Consider the following 18,625-nt stretch of genomic DNA (forward strand, 5'->3'; position numbering starts at 1 on the left):
GAGGTGGAAATGCTTTCTAAATGTTAAAGTGCGGCCATTCCGCAATGCGTCCAATTATACTCTAATCTTAAAAATGTGCTTGTAACAGAGTAAGACCTTCATTTCTTTGCAAGGATTTGGAGACGCAGCTGAGACAGAAGGAAGAGGAGCTGGTTGAGTCCAGAAGTATTCAGAGAAATGCAACTGAGGAGCTTTCGGTGGCAAAACAGAGGTTATTGCAGCAAGAGAATGAGATCCAGAAGCAGACAGGTAGTACGTGTTAACCCTTCGTGCAGCCCCCGGTATCTTGCGCTGTCTGCAATGTGATAAAACAATAATGCATTGCTTTGTTCTGACAGAACAGGTGAGGAGCATCTCAAGTGCCCATAAAGCCGCTCTCACCGAACTCGCTGAATTAAAAAGTCAAATAGATCAACAGCAGCAGAAACCGGCACGGAAATCAACTGCGAGCAAGCGAGACAGCGGGGACCTTGTGAATTCTAAGCAGGTATTGTACTGGCAGATGAGCAGCGCAGACGAGAAACAAATGGAAATCCAAGAACTTTTTGTTAGATCATGAAGAAGATAATGCTGAGGCATCTGTATTTATCAGACGGGGTGGAATATAATCTATTGCTTTGAGATTTGCAATGAATAGGATTCTGTGGCATCTTTGAGAATCAGTGAAGATGTCTTTTGCTATGTACTGTAGGATAAAAGTAAAAATTGAAGTTCTTTAAAGAGGTTTTTATTGATGATTTAAAGGGGTTTTCCACTGTCAGTGCCGGGATACACTGGGTTTAGAGCGCAAGCTGTTGCTCCGATCCCTATATAGTGTCTGGAGCTTGTAATTGCAAGAGCAGCTATCATTGAAATCAATAGGACCCCAGCCTGCAATTACAAGTGCAGCTCCCATTGATTGCAATGACTGCTTTGACTGCAATTACAATCGCCGGCCACTACACAGGGGGTTAGAGCAGCAGCTTCTGTTCTAACCCTGATGTATCCTGGCACTGACAGACAGCAATGCTAGGAAAACCCCTTTAAAATTGCTTCACAATCACTATTTGTTTCCTGGTTGCTACACTAGTGGTGCATTCGCACATCGCTGATTCGCTGCAGATTTCACCCCCTCAATTTGAATTCAATTAAAATGGTAAAACCTGCTGCAGACCCGCACCAAAATCCATGACAAAATCTGCAGCAAATCAGCCATGTGTGAACGCACCCTAAGGGTATGTCCACTCAGCAGAATCTGATTTTTCACGTGGATTCCACCACTAAACGCCACTTCAGAAATCTGCTGTAACTATGCAAATGTATGGCATGGATTCAACCCTTTTCACAGGCAAATGCACATACAGAATTCCCGCTACAGATTCCATGCAGAATTCTCGACATATCACTTTTTTCCCACACCTGGATTTGAAATGTGTACATGGAAATATCCTTGCAGTAGTCTATGCCCATTGAAAGCAATGGGATGTAGATGTGTCATGGCTGTGACGCAGAGTCGGCATGGATTCAACACAAATTCTGCAACACAATTCTACCCTGTGAACATACACTACTATATACAGTGGAGGATTAAGTATACCATAGGCCCTGGGCTGTTCACAACACTTGTACCCCCCGCCATAAAAGAAAGAATAGATAGATAGATATTAGATATGAGATAGATATTAGATAGATAGATAGATAGATAGATAGATAGATAGATATGAGATAGATAGATAGATATTAGATATGAGATAGATATTAGATAGATACATAGATATGAGATAGATATTAGATAGATAGATAGATAGATAGATATTAGATATGAGATAGATATTAGATAGATAGATAGATAGATTTTAGATAGATAGATATTAGATAGATAGATAGAGGAGGCTAGAAAAGTGTGCCCCCATCCAATATGGACATGTCCAACTCTAGCCAGGTTGGTGCCCACAAATTGTAGAGGAGCAGGTGGTCAGCCATGGTGCCACTTTCCACACCACTGTCATTGCTTCCTCTAGCCCTTTTGCGAGCGCCACCTGTCGCAGTGCATCCGTCAGCCATGGTTAGTGCCGTTTTTCTTATGATGAAGGTTTGGATAGCCATGAGCTACCCAACAGCTTCGGGCTTTTAATCTACCATTAGCTAAAAGGATATATATATATAGTTAATTTCCATTTTTCCATCCATAGTCTTTTTTATACCAATTTCTTGCATTACAAGGTTGAAGCGTATTGTCAGATCAATATGTAAAGAACACCTTCAAAAGGAATTTCCCCTTTTGATACGTTTTGGTCTTTGCTGAATATTTCCATAATATATTGTTAGAACATTCAGAGATTCGTTTCTGTGATACATAGTTGCCAATCCCCTGCATAGACATAGAGCAGAATGATAAATGCTCCCTGCAGCCACCATGAGAGAGATAAGAGGGGACAGGGCTTATTTCCCAGGACACGTATAGAGGGATTCTCTATAGACTTCTCAGTTTTGATTGCAGTATGAGACATCTAGAGATCAAGGCAGATGATAAGATCAAGCAAGGACTTCCTGGGATTTTATTCTCACTTTTTAGAGTGTTTGCTATATTTAGTGTTCCTTTAATCTTCCGGCTGCTGCACAGTTAAATGTCTTATTAGAATCCATAACTGGTCCGTGTAAAGCCTCTACATGTCTGTCTTTTCATATATTAGTACTCCAGAGAACACTCTGTTCCAAAGCAACACAAAGAAGACGTCGGTAAAACAAAACGGCAGAAAGAGACGGAGACAAAGCATCTGAAAGAGCAACTTGTGAAGAGTCGGGAAGACTTGACAAAAACTCATGCAGCGGAGATAAAATCCATCCACGTATCCATGGAGGAAGAGAAGAGGCGACTGCAGAAAGTACTGTAGGATCTTCATTCTTGTTTTGCCTTCACAGAGATTAAAAATTAAAGTTTTGTTATTTTGGTAACACTTAGGCCAGGCTCACACAGGCGGATCGGAATTGGCGGATGCCGCAATCGGCATCCGCATGGACGATACGTGGTAATATGTGGTTCACTCAGATGTGTGGGTAGGGATTTCAGATTCCACAAGCCGGAGAAAAATAGCAGCATGTTCTATTTCAGTGCAAACGCCACGCGGAACGCCTCCATTGTACTCAATGGATGCAAGTATTCTATCGCCCCTACGCAATTAACAGCTCACACAAGCGTCGGAAACTACTTCATAGGAAAATATATAGAAAAGCCGGCTAGAGAGAAGCGAGAGATCTTTCTTCCACATGGACAATACGCTGTTCATTGTATACATCCGCATGGAAAGACGATCGCACTCACGATATTTCGTGACCATTCGCAATTACTTTCTGCAATATATCACAGCTCCTTCGCTGTGGTAATCCATATGCAGAATCTTACCCGTTTGTGTGAGCCCGGACTTAGGCTGCTTTCACACCTGTGTTAGGGTCAGTTCAGGGTTTCCATCTCTTTGCTCCGGTTTTGGAGGAGAGAAACTGAAATAAAACTGAAAAAAAACGGATCCGTTTTTTTCCGCATTGATTTCCATAGGGTTTCAATAAACAGAAAGCAAATAGAAAAGCTTCAGTTTGCTTCCATTCCGTCAGGTTTCTGTTTTTTTGGGTGGAAAAATACTGTTGCAGACTATTCTTGTGCCAAAGAAAATGGATATCTGACGGAATGGAAGCAAACTGAAGCCTTTCTGTTTGCTTTCTGTGTTTTTGTTTTTTTTAACCCCTTCGAAATCAGTTTTATTTCAGTTTTTCTCCTCTTAAAACGGAACAGACAGAAGGAAACCCTGAACTGACCCTAATGCAGGTGTGAAAGCATCCTCACAATTCTATATTTTGCTCAGTGGATACTACTATACTCTTAAAAGGGTTGTTCCATGATAGTACGCTGAATGGCCACTTAGACACACCGACCCTTTCATGATGGGAGCTTTCCTATATGGTCCCTGTTGGGGACATAAACAATTCGTTGATGAAAGGATCTGTGCACAGAAAGGCAAGCTGCTACTGGGGAAAAAAGAGCGAAAAAATTTGATAACATAATTGTGAAAAACCATTGCCTGGTCAGATGGATCCAGATTTCTGCTGATGGTCGGGTCAGAATATGGTGCAAGTAGCATGAACTAATGAACCCTTCATGTCATCTGTTCAGAGCATGTCAGTACCTCAATCTAAGGGCTTATTCACATGAGTGTAGGCGTTTTTACGGGTGCCCACTGACGCCGTAAAAGCGTTTGAACAGCCACACAAATCTGCCTTTTTTGCGTCCGTTCAGACGGCCCAGGCCCAATGCATATATACACCGAGCCCGGATTGCCTTCCGGCGGGGGGAGACAGTTTAGCTCTGCTAAACTGCCTTCCCCCTTTCCACCCCCTTGCCGTCTCTCGGCAAGAGAAGGGGGCGGGATGGGGCAGGAGCTAGTGTGCTAAGTGTCCCGCCCCCTCCCATTGCAAACAGCTGGCAAGGGGCAGAGAGAAGGAGGGAAGGGGTGGGAGTTTAGCAGTCACGCTGCTAAACTCCCTCCCACCTCCCTTCTCCGAAAGCTGTCATAGGCTCCCACAAGAGTCTATGCAGCCGCCGGCATATTCCGGCCAGGAAAGATAGTTCCTGAACTATCTGTACTGGCTGGCGTAAAAGCTTTTATGCGGCGGAAAATCGCCCATCTAATCTGATGCATTGGTAGTGTTAATTGGCCGACCGTGAAAATGGCGTTTGATATATGCTCGTATGAATAAAGCCTAAGGGTTCCTTCATAAGGGCGTATGCATTTTGGCACTTGACAGCCTACAATATTCGCGCTATGAAAGTCTTTTTTGCGCATGCTTCGGCATATTTTACTGTCCTTTTTTTGCACTCGTAGGCCATTTGTATGCGGCAGACAAACACGTCCTGATTTAAATGGCTATTTAATCTGATGAGTTTCAGACGTGTTCTTTATCTCATGGAATTGTGCTACGTATCGCACATCCAATTGCGCGTACAGTGGAGCACCACCTTCTATAGGGATCTTTGGTGCACAAATACACAGAAAGATAAAGCATGTTCTATTTTTTTGCACTCACACAAAATTGAGATGTGTACAAACTCATGGACACCAATGGGTTCTATTCTCTGCATATTGCGTGCGTATATTTTACGCGTGTAAATACGCTCGTGTCAACGAGCCCTGAGGCTGTATTTACATGGGAGTGAAAAACACATGAGTTCTGTGCGTTTCCGCAATGTACAGAGCTGGTGCATTGTAATAACCCATTATTTTCAATGCATTAGTTCACATAAGCGACTTTCTTTTCACACTGATATTGTGTGACGGAAAAGCTGAAGCAGCTCCTATTCTCATGTGAGTCTCACACAAGAATAGAACTTCCAATGTGCGGTTTATGGCATAGCATCTCGGGCGCAACTAGCTATCGGCCATATACAGAGGCGTAACTTGAAGCTCCTGGGCCCCAATGCAAAACCTGGAACGGGGCCCCCAACTATAATGCTTTATTCATACTACTGGGCTTACTATATGGAGAAGAGAGGCCTTATGGGCCCCCTAAGGCTCCTGGGCCCGGGTGCAACCGCATCCCCTGCATCCTCTATAGTTACGCCCCTGGCCATATATATACTGCCTAAGTTGCTGAAACTGCAAGAAGCAATAATGCATTGGCCAATATTCCTGCAGGACGATTTCAACACCCAATGGAATCTATGCCACAACGAAATTCAGCTGTTCTGAAGGCCAAAGTAGGTCCAACGTGCTACAAAATGTGTGTTTCTAATAAAGTGACCTTCAGCGTATATTATTTATTCTGATAGATTACCAAAACATGAGTTTTCAAATGGATTTATTTGAAACAATTGCTCCTTATCTAGGTGACCCCTTGCTTGGTGCATTTAGCTGCCGTACAATAGATTGCTGCTGCATGCCCACCGGACGTGGCAGGAAGAACCAGAGGGAAAATTGGCCAAGTGTATACCTGTTCTAAGACTGCTGGTGTGCTTATCTCCTTTTATCATTTAGTTGGTTCTGACCTTAAGTTGTATTTACGCCTTATATCTAACAGCACGCTGACTTTTGCTTTGTATGTTAATCATTACAGGACCACGAAATGTACATCGAAGAATTGAAAAAGAAGAACGAATATGAGATAAAGCAATTGGTAGAAGAAAGAGATGCACTTTATTTTAAGCTTCAGGAATCTCTATGTAAGGTAAGTCACTGAGGCTGCTTTCACACGGATGACAAAATCTCGCGATTTTCTCGCGATGCGACAGTGCCAGAAATCCCACGTATATGAAGCCCATGCTTTCCAATAGGTTCTTTCACATTAGCGATGTTTTGTAAGCTGCTACATTGCGAGAATACAAAATTGAAGCATGCTCTGTACAGCTGCGATTTGCATGGTTTTGTAGCTCAGGTTTCCCTATGGAGCCTTCCTTTCTGTTGCATCGCATCCCACGAAAACATGTGGTGTGATGCAACTTTTACAGTAGGAAGTCCTACTGAATGGCTGTGATTGTTTCATCGAGCAATGCAGTGATTGGCTGAGCCGCGGCACTCGAAAACCAATCATAGCCAGCGCTTCCTGGAGGTGGGGTTTTTACACCTCTAAACCAGGAAGCACTTGCTGAAAACTACAAGCACATCTGCCGGAGCTGCATAGGAGATGTGCGGCGGACCTGACAGCGCCTGTAAGTGTTGTGTTCTTTTTTTTTAATTAATTTTTTTGCAGTTAGGCCTTATTTTAGGGGTAGGTCTTATATTTCAAGCCCCCCTGAAAAGCCCAGCAAAAGAGCGCTACAAAGTTGCGTGACTTTGAAGCGCCACACGCGACTTAGTAGCGACACAAAATCACGATATTGCTGTGAGAAAACACAGTGATATCGCACAAAACACAGATGTGATATCGCTGCGATTTTCTCGCGACTATATCGCTGTTGCCCGTGTGAAAGAGGCCTAACTGTTTATGTATCTGGCTGACAACTAATACAGCCGCTATAACACCTTATACAGGAATCCTCTCTCCGTCTTTGTAGGGTCCAAGAGTTAAAGGGATTTCAGGTACAGCAAGCAATAGTTGAATGGTGGGGTTTTGACCCCTTGGACCTTCGTCGATCAGCAGAATGAAGAGGCATCACTGTCACTTCATTTTTTACACTGTAGTGCAGGTGGTATATGCGACCCAGATGTATTTGTTGCGCCCTGAAAAGACAAGCAAATATACACATACAGTATAAACATGGACAACATAAAAATGTGAAAAGGAAACACAAAACAGGGCGTCTAACCCTAAATGCTAAGATACGGAAGACCCTACCTACCAGCGGAGTGCTCCCCCTGATGAGGGCAACCCTGAGTTTCCCTAGATGGTGTTAGGGAACAGTGGCAAAGATTAGATGACACTTAATAAATATGAAGCCACAAGAGTACAGGGTGTAGGATGTTCAACAACCCCAGATAATTAAGTAAATTACTACAGTAGCAAACCTATCCTTAATGAAAATGCCGGTCAGGTCAGGAAGCCACCAACAGGACCAGAAACACCTTCAGACCGAGAGTATAACCGGCGTCCTATGTGAAGAGGGGCCAGAATAAATGAAAAGCTGGTTGGCCGGCTGGGATAACCATCTCCATTGCAATCAATCAGTCCATAAACCAGCAGAGAAGTGTCCCCATCAGTGTCCAGAGCCAAAATGACAGTGAGCATGCGCCAGTGTGTGGATCACATAGGCCAGGGCTAATGCCAGGACATCACCCTAGTCTCGATTTCGTTGGTCGGTGAGCTGTGAGAACGGGTACTGCAGTTTAGTGCCATTCAAGTGAATGGGACTGAGTTGCAGTGTCATTTCTGTTCTGTCCCAGGGTTAGAACCCTACCAATTAAATATTGATATGCTATCTTAAAGTCACCTCTAAATCCTTAAAGCAGTTGTACCAAGGAAAGACTAGAAGCAGTAGGATGAAGCTGTAAGGGAGGAAATATTAGAAAAACTTTCTGACAGTGAGGGCGTGGAGTGGAACAGGTTACCACGGAAGGTGGGGAGTTCTCCTTCAATGGAAGTCTTCAAACAGTCACTGGACATGATTTTATGAATCCTGCATTAAGCAGGGGGTTGGAGCCGATGACCCTGGAGGTCCCATCCAACTCTACCATTTTATAATTCTAAGACCTAAAGTTATTCTCTAACCACAGGACAACTTTATGATCGATGGAGGCCTAACCACTGGAACCCCCCACCGATCCCAAGAAAGGGGGTCTTGACTGTCCCCACATAAGTGGAGTGAAGGTTGCGCATGTGAACCACTGCTCCATTCATTTCAATGACAGCACCGGAATTTGGCAACTACGACCTTGTGACAGGTTCCCCTTAAATTTTTTTTTTTTCATCGCACTAGGCAACTTGAAGCTGATCGCTTGAAAACTAGTATCATGCTTTGGAATAGATAATTCTTATTCTGGCCATGTCACCAGCATGTCAGCTGTATATTACAGAGTATACCTTCTACTGGTGGAACGAAACAACTCTACGCCCCATATCATTCCCAGAATGTACCCAAATATCCTAATGCGATTCGAATATCGCAGTCAGGATATAATAGTATTTTCTTTTGCGGTAAGATGTTAGAGGAGTTCTCCCATCTCAGAATATACTGGCGAATTACTAGGATAACCCATCATTGGTGAGCTGGGATCCCCACTGAACCTAAGAATATAGGGATTATAACTTGAAGCTTCTGTACCCCAATGAAAAAATCTGTAAGTGTGGCCGGCCCCTGCCATGTGCCATTAATAAAAGTATTGTCTTCTCATGTGGCAGTGGGTCATTTGGGCCCCCTCAGTTACCCGGTGTGACTACTACTTCGGCACTCTATAGCTATGATGAGTTTATACTGATGTACATAATGTTTACTGTACTTGTTCACAGCAGAATAAAGCTATTCATCAGCAATGCGGCACTAAAGAAAATGAGAAGCCATCGTCTGAGCCCAGAAATAAAGAAAGGACGAGGTAAACCATTTCATGTATTTGTGTCACTCTAATTACTTGTCTGAGCGAATCCATCATGAAATGTATAATAGAGCTTTGCAGCGTTCAGTTATACTTTGTGTTGTAAGTTTTAAGACTTTTTAAGATCTGTCAGACCGCCCAAAAATAGGACATGCCGTGCTTTTTTTTCCTGCACCGCGATGCAATGCGTCAAAAAAAAAAATTGCTTGTGTATATAAGCCCATTCAAAAGAATGTGGTTCATATTTGTGCAAGATTTGCGTGTCTCGCAATGTACAAATCTTGTGTGAATTTCTTGGCCATGTGAAAGGGGCCTGAGAGACGCAAACCTAATAAGGGTTTCTTCACACAGGCGTATGTGCAACTATAGAGTATAGTTGCGCATGAACAAGGTAAAAATCTGTAGCCTTGAAAAAAACTGCGGGAAGATATGGCCTGCAGTATCATCTTTCAGATCATGGATGCATAACGGGGCTAAAACACATCCATCTATTTAAGCCCTAAGACCCATTAAGTCGCAATGGCCTGAGAATTATATTAGACCAATTAGATATGTAAAAAAATACATAAAAGGAAGGAAGCTCACCCGGCGAGCCTTGAAAAAGGAGCTTATGAGTGCCGAAACGCGTTGCATTTTTTTACTAGTTCCCTCTGCATTAATGACTTTTTAACTGTCTGTGGATTAGAAAACTTTTAAGAAGTCCTAATTTGGACTATACCCATAATTCAGCCTTCTCCTCTATCTACAACTCTTATCAGCGCAGTGGATGTTGTTCTCAAGGTAGGTCATCAATAGTTGATTGTTTGGGTCCAGTGTTAGGAAACCCCGCCAATCAGCTGATTGAAGTTACAGCAGTGCTAAGCTTAGTGTTGCTATCACTCCAGTTCACACCAGGCACAGCGCCGTACATTGTGTAATGGCTGTTCCTGGTATAGCAACTCAATCCAATTCAATTGAAAAGGACTGAACTGAACTGAGAAGAGGCCACGGCACACACTCAAGTGATACGGCCTCTTCAGGAAGCTGATTGGCGGGTATCCAGAGCGGCGGACCACCTCCAATCAATTCATGACCTATCCGGAACATAGGTTGTCAATGGTTTAGTCTCGGAAAACGCCTTTAGGGCTCCTTTACATGAGTATATGCACATTTATGTGTACTTGAGTGCTGGGTTTTTAGCAGACGAAGAATATTTTTTCGGGGGGGCGTATTGGCATATCTTACTGTACTTTTTCCGCCCGCAGGGCGTATTCATGTGTGCGCTGCAAACAAAGATGCAGCATTTGAAATGGCTAATTAGTCTAATGAGTTCCAGATTTGTTCTTCTTCCAGTTGAATTACGCAGCGTATTACGCATTTTTTTGCGTATTGCACATGCATTTGCACACACCCCCATTGACTTCTATGGGGACATTTGGTGTGTAAATGGACAGAAAAGTGGAGCATGCTGTTTTTGGGGGGTTTGTGCATGACCAAAATGCTTGTGCAAAATATGTAAATGTTATTTAATTAATTATCCATTTCAATAGGTGTGTTTGTTTGCCACACGCAAATAAACATGCACTGCAGGCAGAAAAAGTACAGTATAAGGCCTCATGTCCACGGGGAAAATCATGCCCGCGCAGATTTCTGCTGCGGATACCCAAAAATGTCCCTTTTTTTCATGCGATAGATCAATTGAGATAGAGCTCCCGCATGCGTGATCTGCGTTAAAATGTTTTTTTTCCCACGCACGTGAAATTTGCAAATCACTTAAAATACCATCCGCGACTATTTAATTAACCGCGGGTGATCAATGATATCCTATGGGCAATTTTATATGCAGATCATGCGTGCAGGAGACCCACATGGATTTGCTATATATATTTTCCCTGTGGACATGGGGTCTAAGAGTGAAGTCAGATGGCCCTATTGAAAGCAATAGGAGAACATTGAGATCCCTGTGGCAGGGATTCTTTTGTCCCCGCGGGGAACCCCATTATCACTGAATACTGTGACAGTGCTGTTCAGTGATGAGGGGACTCCCCATGGGCAATCCTTATGTGCAGCACAGACCTTCCTGGGCACACATGTCCTATCTTTTGCAGGTGCGAATATTTTGCGCCTATAAAAATGGACATGTGAACACTGCTTAGGGAACCAATGGTTCCATTAGACGCGCTTTTTTTGCGCATATAGGCCCACGCAAAAAAAGAACGCTCGTCTAACTTTGCCCTCATACACCAATATGAGTGCAAAAAAGCCTCGTTCATGGCACAGAAAACGTTGCACTAAGTTCTGTGCAATTGTGCTTACGCCGCTATGAAGCCGGCCTTATCATACTGATATGTTGTGTGGATTGTGATAATAAGTCCAGGTGTCTGACACTTCTTCTTCACAGCTGTGAATGTGATTGTCATTCCTTCCAAGCTGCATCGCAAGAAACATCCCAGGAGGTCTCCGAAAACGTATCTGAGCATCAGGTAGTTGTATCTTTTATTTGTTCCTTGGCCAGTGGTTTAACCTTTTCCAATCCACTGTCTGACGTCTAAAGACATTTTGATTGATGGCTGTACAGCTCCGATGTCAGAAGACGTCCGGCAGGGTATTCTTACTGTAGATTACTGGCCGCTCTGTTGTCGGGGGCCTCTCCAGCATGTCATATATCACAGTACTGACTCTAGCCAGCAGATGGCGCCATTATATAATGGCAGAAAGAGAAAGCCCCCTGGGAAAACCCTGAATCCAAAATTGGATTGCAAAGGGTTAATAGAGCTACAAAATGTGGGTGTTTAGGTGGTATTTGTGCTATTATCATTATTACCATCACCATAAGGGCGGATTCAGACGAGCGTGGTTTTGTCCCCTTATACGGCTGTGATAATCTCGGCAGTGTAACGGACATGTGAATGTAGCCTAAATCAAACATGAGTATTTTTTACCTTAAAGAATGACATACAGTATATCAGCGGTGGTCATACGTGCATCCTGTCTCTCCAGTCAATGTTCATATGACTGACGGAGATAGCCATGTGCTGTACCCAGCTATTGCTATACCAGCTTTGTTTGCAGAAATGTATACTTTAGGAGTTATATGCGTACTTTAAGGCCCTTATTTTAAGAGTAGAATAAAAGCTATTTATAAGTTTTTTAACTAGGTAACTATTATTTACAGTTGCAAGAAAAAGTAAGTGAACCCTTTGAAATCTCCTGGATTTCTGCATTGATGACTAATAAAATGTGGTCTGAATGTTATCTAAGTCATACCTAAAGACATATACAATCTAACTAAACCAATAACACACAAACGGTTGTACCATTTATGTCTTTTATTGAGCATGTCACATAAGTATTCACAGTGCCGGGAAAAACAGTAAGTGAAATCTTGAATTCATTTACCTGTAGATCTCCTTTAGCAGGAATGACCTCTACCAAATGTTGCCTGTATATGCAAATAAGATGTGCACAACGTTGAGAAACAATTTTGAACTAGTTGCTCCCTGTAAATGTGTTTCATTTCATTAGTATTTCTGGGATGCTTTGTGTGCACGACCCTCTTCAGGACATGACACAGCATCTTGATAGGGTAAGGTCAGTAATCAACCATTCTTTAGTTGATTTACTTGTGTATTTTGGGTCACTGTCTTTTTTCATCAGCTAATGTCTCTTTAGCTTGAGATCATGGACGACTTCCCTTACATTGGTAAAGGGTGTCCGGACCAAGGTCAGACCATTAATAATAATTCTGATACAAGTATATTTTCGTTGCAGATTCTTTTTACCATTCTTTTCTGAAAATAGTCACTTGACAGTAATGTATATACATCATACAATGTCCAGAGCTGTACTTGTTAGTAGACAACCATTTGAGGGGATTTTGTTGTACTATGCTACAGCACAATAAAGTATCCGCCTTTGGATGCTCTATTTTCTGTAATCCTACCTTTGTAGGAGTAATCTAGCAGTTGTTTATGCACATTATTGCACAGTGTTAATACAATTCATTTGACTTTTAGACACTATCCCTCAGGGTTAATAGAGTTGACTCAAAATTGGTCAAAAACATCACTTGACTGTTTCACGTGTGTTCTTCTCCGATGCATCAAAAAATAAATAGACACACCTGATTGATAAGGCTACTCGTTGAGTATCACCTAAATTGAGCGTATACTCTAACATTCTTGGTTATCATTTACTTTGTAGAAAGCATTAACATTTCTCCTGAGAATCAAGGAAAATGGCCTTTGTCCTTCTCAGTCATAGGCTGAGATTTTTTTTTAAACACAGAGTTACTTAAGGCCCATTTAGACACAATGATTATCGCTCAAAATTGAGGCTGGGGCCAAAGTGGCTGGACTACAGTAGTAATAAATAACATCAGGGCTATCTCAGCTTGGAGCATCAGTGTCACTGTATCTCTTTTACTATCTCTTGTGCTGTATCTTAGGACCACTACTGGCAGTACATACATAGGATCAGGGGCGTAACTATAGAGGGTGCAGGGGATGCGGTTGCACCCAGGCCCAGGAGCCTTAGGGGGCCCGTAAGGCCTCTCTTCTCCATATACGGAGCCCAGTACTATGAATAAAGCATTATAGTTGGGGGCCCTGTTACAGGTTTTGCAGCTTCAAGTTATGCCTCTGTGCAGCATGGTTTAGGTATGGGTATGAGTACAGATACAGATAGAGGGGGGGCCCCAGCTCACGTTTTGCATCAGGGCCCCTGAGCCTTTAGTTATGCCCCTGCATAGGATGACTTAGTTACTAAAGATTGCAACATTAAATATGTAAACACATGTTGGAGGAGGCACATTCCAATCCATGCAAACATGGACTGGTCCATATCTCAAACGTTCTCCTGTATTGTTTTCATACACCTTAGAATTCATAGCTCCCTCAATGATTGCAAGTCATCAAGGCCCTGAGGCAGCCCCAAGCAATGGCACCCCATCCACCATGCCTTACAGCTGTGACGAGGTTTTGGTATTAGTGTGCGATGTTCTTTTTCCTCCAAGAATAGTGTTGTGCATTTGTGCTAAAAAGTTCCATTCTTATCTCATCAGTCCATAGAACACTTTCCAAGAAGCATTGTGAGCATTCCCAGAAGTCATTGTGGGGCATACTAGAGATGGGCCGCAATTTTTTTTTTTTTTGGACAGAAGCAGCTTCCTATATTGGTGTTCTTCCATGAACACCAGTCTTATTTAGTGTCTTTCTAATAGTAGACCTTCCCAGTTTCATGTGTCTCTATAGAATGTCTTTCTAGAAAAGAACAGATTTCTCAGTAACAAGGCTTCGTGTGCCTGATCTGATGGGCAAAGCACTTGTAAGACCCATGCTTCCAATCTCATCTCCTAAGAGACCTTTCACACGGGACAGCATATCCTGCGTTGCGGAATATGCCATTTCTGAATTCCACACCAAAATTTGCACAGCTAACTGTGGATTTTGATGTGAAATTGCCAGAACGATTCTGCTATTTTCACCAAAATCCACACGTTAGCAGGGCAGATTTTGGGGCTGACTATTCTGCAGGAGGACATATTCCACTGTGCGGTTATGGAATATTCAATCCTGTGTGATAGGTCCCTAACGGAAACACTTGTTGCCAATTTGCTCTTTGGGAGACAGCGATTAACACAGAGGTTCACTTACTTTTTCTGCCCGCTTTGTGGATGTTTACTCAATGTTCTCAATAAAAAAAAACACAAATGCTGTTGTGTTATTAGTTTAGTAAACGTCCTTTTACATGGGACGAATGTCGGGCAAACGATGCCCGACTCTCGTCCCTGTGTTTCCTCGCTCCCGTGCTCCTGCATGGGAGCTAGCACAGGTGGCTGGTTCATGGAGCGGCCAGCAGAGGGGCAGGGCAGTGCAGAAGATTTCTCGTCCCCCACCTCTCTCAATTGAGATAACACAGCGGCCGCTCACTACTGAACGGCCGCTATTTAAACTGAATGATGAGCGATGAGCTCATCGCTGATCTTTCATGCTGCATAAAAGAACATGGAGACTCGGGGACGAGTGTCAGGCATCGATTGCCCGACAGTCATCCCGTGTAAGTGGACCTTTAGATTCACTCAATCTATAACTGTGATGAATCAGACCGCATGTTATGGGTAATCAATGCAGAAATCCAGTTTATTCCAAAGGGTTCACTTGCTTTTCTTGCAACTATATAGTTAAATACTCAAGTCTACAGCTCAACGCTGGCATTTCATTGCCCATGAGTCACAGTAAAAGCACAATTTTTTTTGTGCTTGTCACAAGGACTCTCATGACAATGGTTCAGGTAATGGTGTGACTTTACCGTGGCTCGCAGACGAAGCTGTGTTGCCATGGAGCCCTAGCCCAAAATTACCTATAGAGCATGTGATCCCGAATACGTGTACTGCAAATTACAGCACACAGTTGAAGAACTAATTGACAACCGTTACAGGGGTAATTGAAAGGTTAAGAATTCCTGCTGTCACCAGGCATACTGTGCAGGGCTGTGAATGTTATGGCATTCAATGATAATTGCTAATCATACTTGAATTTGCCGAGACTCACAAAGGTATTTACAATACATCGCTGGAACATTTTGTGCTCAGAAATTGAAGTTTTCAATAACAAGAAATAAATTGCAATATTTTAACTCTGACTAATCTCATGTTTCCTATGCTTTCATCAACCTGCGTGATAATCTCCATCTATATTTCACGAGTATAACCTTTCGCTGCCAGGCAAAAAAAAAAAACTCCTTAAAAATAGTAAAAGTAATGTAAAGGTAATCCTAACCCTGAATTTGGAAAAATGAAAAAAACTGGATATGGATACCAGATTCATCAATTTTATATAGAGTCAAAGTGAGTCTCTCCCCTACTTTTATCCCTAGGAGCTAAGCCTATGGGCTGAAAGCAGGTGACCTGCTGAGTCTGGGGATGTAAGTGTTATACTTGCCTTCCCCGTTGTTTCACCTGGTGGCAGCGCTGAAAGCCGCCGCTCAATGCATTGAGCGGCTTCCTAAGACATCCGCCAATTATAAAATTAGAACGGATAGACTACTTAGCAGCACTGCTCAATGCATTGAGCGGCGTCTTTCCGTGCTCACAACAGGGGAGCAACGGGGAATGTAAGTATAACACTTACATCCCCGGACTCAGCGGGTCACCTACTTTCAGTCCATTAGCTAAGCTTATAGGGCTTAAAAGTAGGTCTCTTTTTCAATACTAGTGATAACCAGCAAGTGGCGCTCATGAGCTCTATATATAACTAGGTTTATACAAGTATTTTTTCTCTTTTGTACATCGGATCCAAACTGATTAAACAATATTTTCATTTTTTGAAATTTTTTGGAAAAAAAATATCTTGAGATGATATAAATTAAAGGGCAATGTCCAAGGCTTTTGGGACTTTTTCTATTAATGACCTATGAAAGCTGTGCCTGTACTACCAAACTGGGCTGTTGCAATGCAGACTGTTTCCAGTGCTGTCCTTACTGACAACGGTGTTGGCAATCAGCTGATCAGTGGTGCCAAATATTGATTACCTATCCTAAGGTTAGATCATCAATAGGAAAAATCCCAGAAATCTTCTTATTTTACAAGATACATGTAAGTCCTGTTCACAAGGATTATTTTCAGCACGAATTTCTACATGGATTCCGTACAACAATTTTGGGGGAATTTACAGCAATTTCGGATTCAGTTGAATGCTATCAAAATCTGTGCTTTAGCTGATACAGTGTGGATTTTTACACACAAGTTTGGAAATGCACACTGCTGAAAAAAAACAAAAAACATTTCAATTCTTGTTAATGTTAAAAAATAACTGAAACTTTTTAGGTGTTCTAAAACTTTTGAATGGTGTTATATTGGCCTTTAGGGGGGCTTGACTGTGTGCTATACACCAGGGACAGCTGCATGGGTGTTTCTGGAGGGGTTAAAAGCTCCAGACATATTGAGTTACCTGCTGAAGGGGGAAAGAGGCTGTGGAGGCAGGTATAGGAGCTACAAGCCTGAGGTCCAAGCTGGATTAGATTGTGTCTGTCACATGTCTGACAGGGGATGATGCCCCCTAGATGCTCTGGTTTGGTATACCGACAAAGACACAGGGGGCTGTCAACCCAGAAGTTTATGTTGTGTTCCAGTGTCTATGCAGTGTGTTGATGCTGTAAACCTTTGCGGTGTGCAATAAAGCTGGCAGTAGCCAGAGATTTCAAAAGATCATGCTGTCCAGAGTTTTTAGCAAAATCCATCTTATGGGAGAAAATAGCGGTCCCTGTGAGTGAGTAAACCCCACCAAGTTGCCACAAAAAAAAAAAAAAAAAAAAATATATATATATATATATATATATATACAATATTATGGACAAAAGTATTTAGACACTGGAGAAAATCAGCAAATATGCAATAGCTCCATGTCATACTGCAAAGCGTGTGATGGACTGGTTTCCTGCAAATAAGGTGAATTTGCTTGACTGGCCTGCTCAGATCCCCGATCTCAACCCGATAGAGCACTTGTGGGGCGGACTGGAGCGACAAGTACGACACCGCCACGCCCATCCTCACAACAATCTCTTCTCACAGCCTGGCACAAGGAATGGCAGCTATTCCTGTGCAGACTTACAGAGAACTTATGGAAAGTATGCCTCGACGTGTTACCGCTGTAATACAAGCAATAGGAGGGCCGACACAGTACTAAATAGAAGAATAAAGCACTTTTTCTGAAAAACGTGCAGAGTCCAAATATTTTGTCCACGTGGAAGCCCACAGCGGAATCCCACCTTGTGCCCATCCCGCAACCCCGCGTACCAGTCTTTTCTCTTCTTCCTCTGTACTGCAGATGGTAGCAGCGAGCCGCCGTTGGACATGCACAGTACAGAGGGGTTTTTTAAAAATCTTTTCTTTCCCCGCGCCGTCACTAGGAGATGATGCGGAATCCGCCACCTGTTCACAATGTCAATTGCAAACGGGTCGTGAGTGGGACGGCTTCCATTGACTCCAATAGAAAGCCGTCCGTGCGGACACCACACAAGAATAGAGAATGCTACGATTTTTCCTCGGCTCACAGAAATCGCAATTCATTTCCACGAGTGTGCAGGAAGAAGCATTTCCTCATAGCATGCTATGAATGTTATTTTCTGTGGAACTGCGGTGCAACTGCAGCTTCTGCAATGCAAGTCCATTCATGTGCGGGAGGCCTTAAACAGGTGAAAACATTAATTCAAGGGAAAAAATAAAATAAAAAAAGTGGCCTAGGAAGATGCAAAATGTGCAATACTGTGGAGAACCACCAGATGTCCCGCATGGGCTCTACATTAGTTTTGTTAACGCTCAACGTCATACACATGTATAGTGGTGCCGCCATTGCCTGACATTGTATATATGTATTACACATCAATGGATTCACAGAGGGTAGGCAGTTGAAGTCAGACTAGGTAGATTTAAAGCCCAATTCACAGACGTGACTTATATTAAAACTCAAATTTTTAATAAGATACGATTAAAAAACGAAGAAAGGGCACAACACTGACAAACATACAAAAACAAGGAACCAGGTGAGGTAGACCACGAAACAAATAGTGGTACCCGTAGCGACCTGGATTATGACACTCGATGAGTGTTTACGAACACTCCACTAGGACAGGAATCTAAAAGACCCCAACAGAGCAAG

The 18,625-nt window shown here is 42.8% G+C and overlaps 1 protein-coding gene across 7 annotated transcripts in view; it reads left to right on the plus strand.

Annotated features, from left to right (window-relative positions):
• The window catches only part of FAM184B (family with sequence similarity 184 member B), a 95,123-nt gene that overhangs the window by 62,236 nt on the left and 14,262 nt on the right, over nucleotides 1-18,625 (plus strand). For 3 of the 7 annotated variants that reach the window (XM_066573245.1, XM_066573241.1, XM_066573247.1), the window contains exons 3-8: nucleotides 114-252; nucleotides 339-487; nucleotides 2,673-2,864; nucleotides 6,082-6,192; nucleotides 8,908-8,990; nucleotides 11,371-11,455. In XM_066573245.1, coding sequence (XP_066429342.1) covers nucleotides 114-252; nucleotides 339-487; nucleotides 2,673-2,864; nucleotides 6,082-6,192; nucleotides 8,908-8,990; nucleotides 11,371-11,455 — 759 coding nt within the window. The remainder of the gene's footprint in view (nucleotides 1-113; nucleotides 253-338; nucleotides 488-2,672; nucleotides 2,865-6,081; nucleotides 6,193-8,907; nucleotides 8,991-11,370; nucleotides 11,456-18,625) is intronic. The other 4 variants (XM_066573244.1, XM_066573243.1, XM_066573242.1 and 1 more) reach the window with 4 other exon arrangements.

The sequence above is a fragment of the Eleutherodactylus coqui genome, chromosome 7 (genome assembly GCF_035609145.1).
Source record: "Eleutherodactylus coqui strain aEleCoq1 chromosome 7, aEleCoq1.hap1, whole genome shotgun sequence".
In the NCBI taxonomy this organism is placed as follows: Eukaryota; Metazoa; Chordata; class Amphibia; order Anura; family Eleutherodactylidae; genus Eleutherodactylus; species Eleutherodactylus coqui.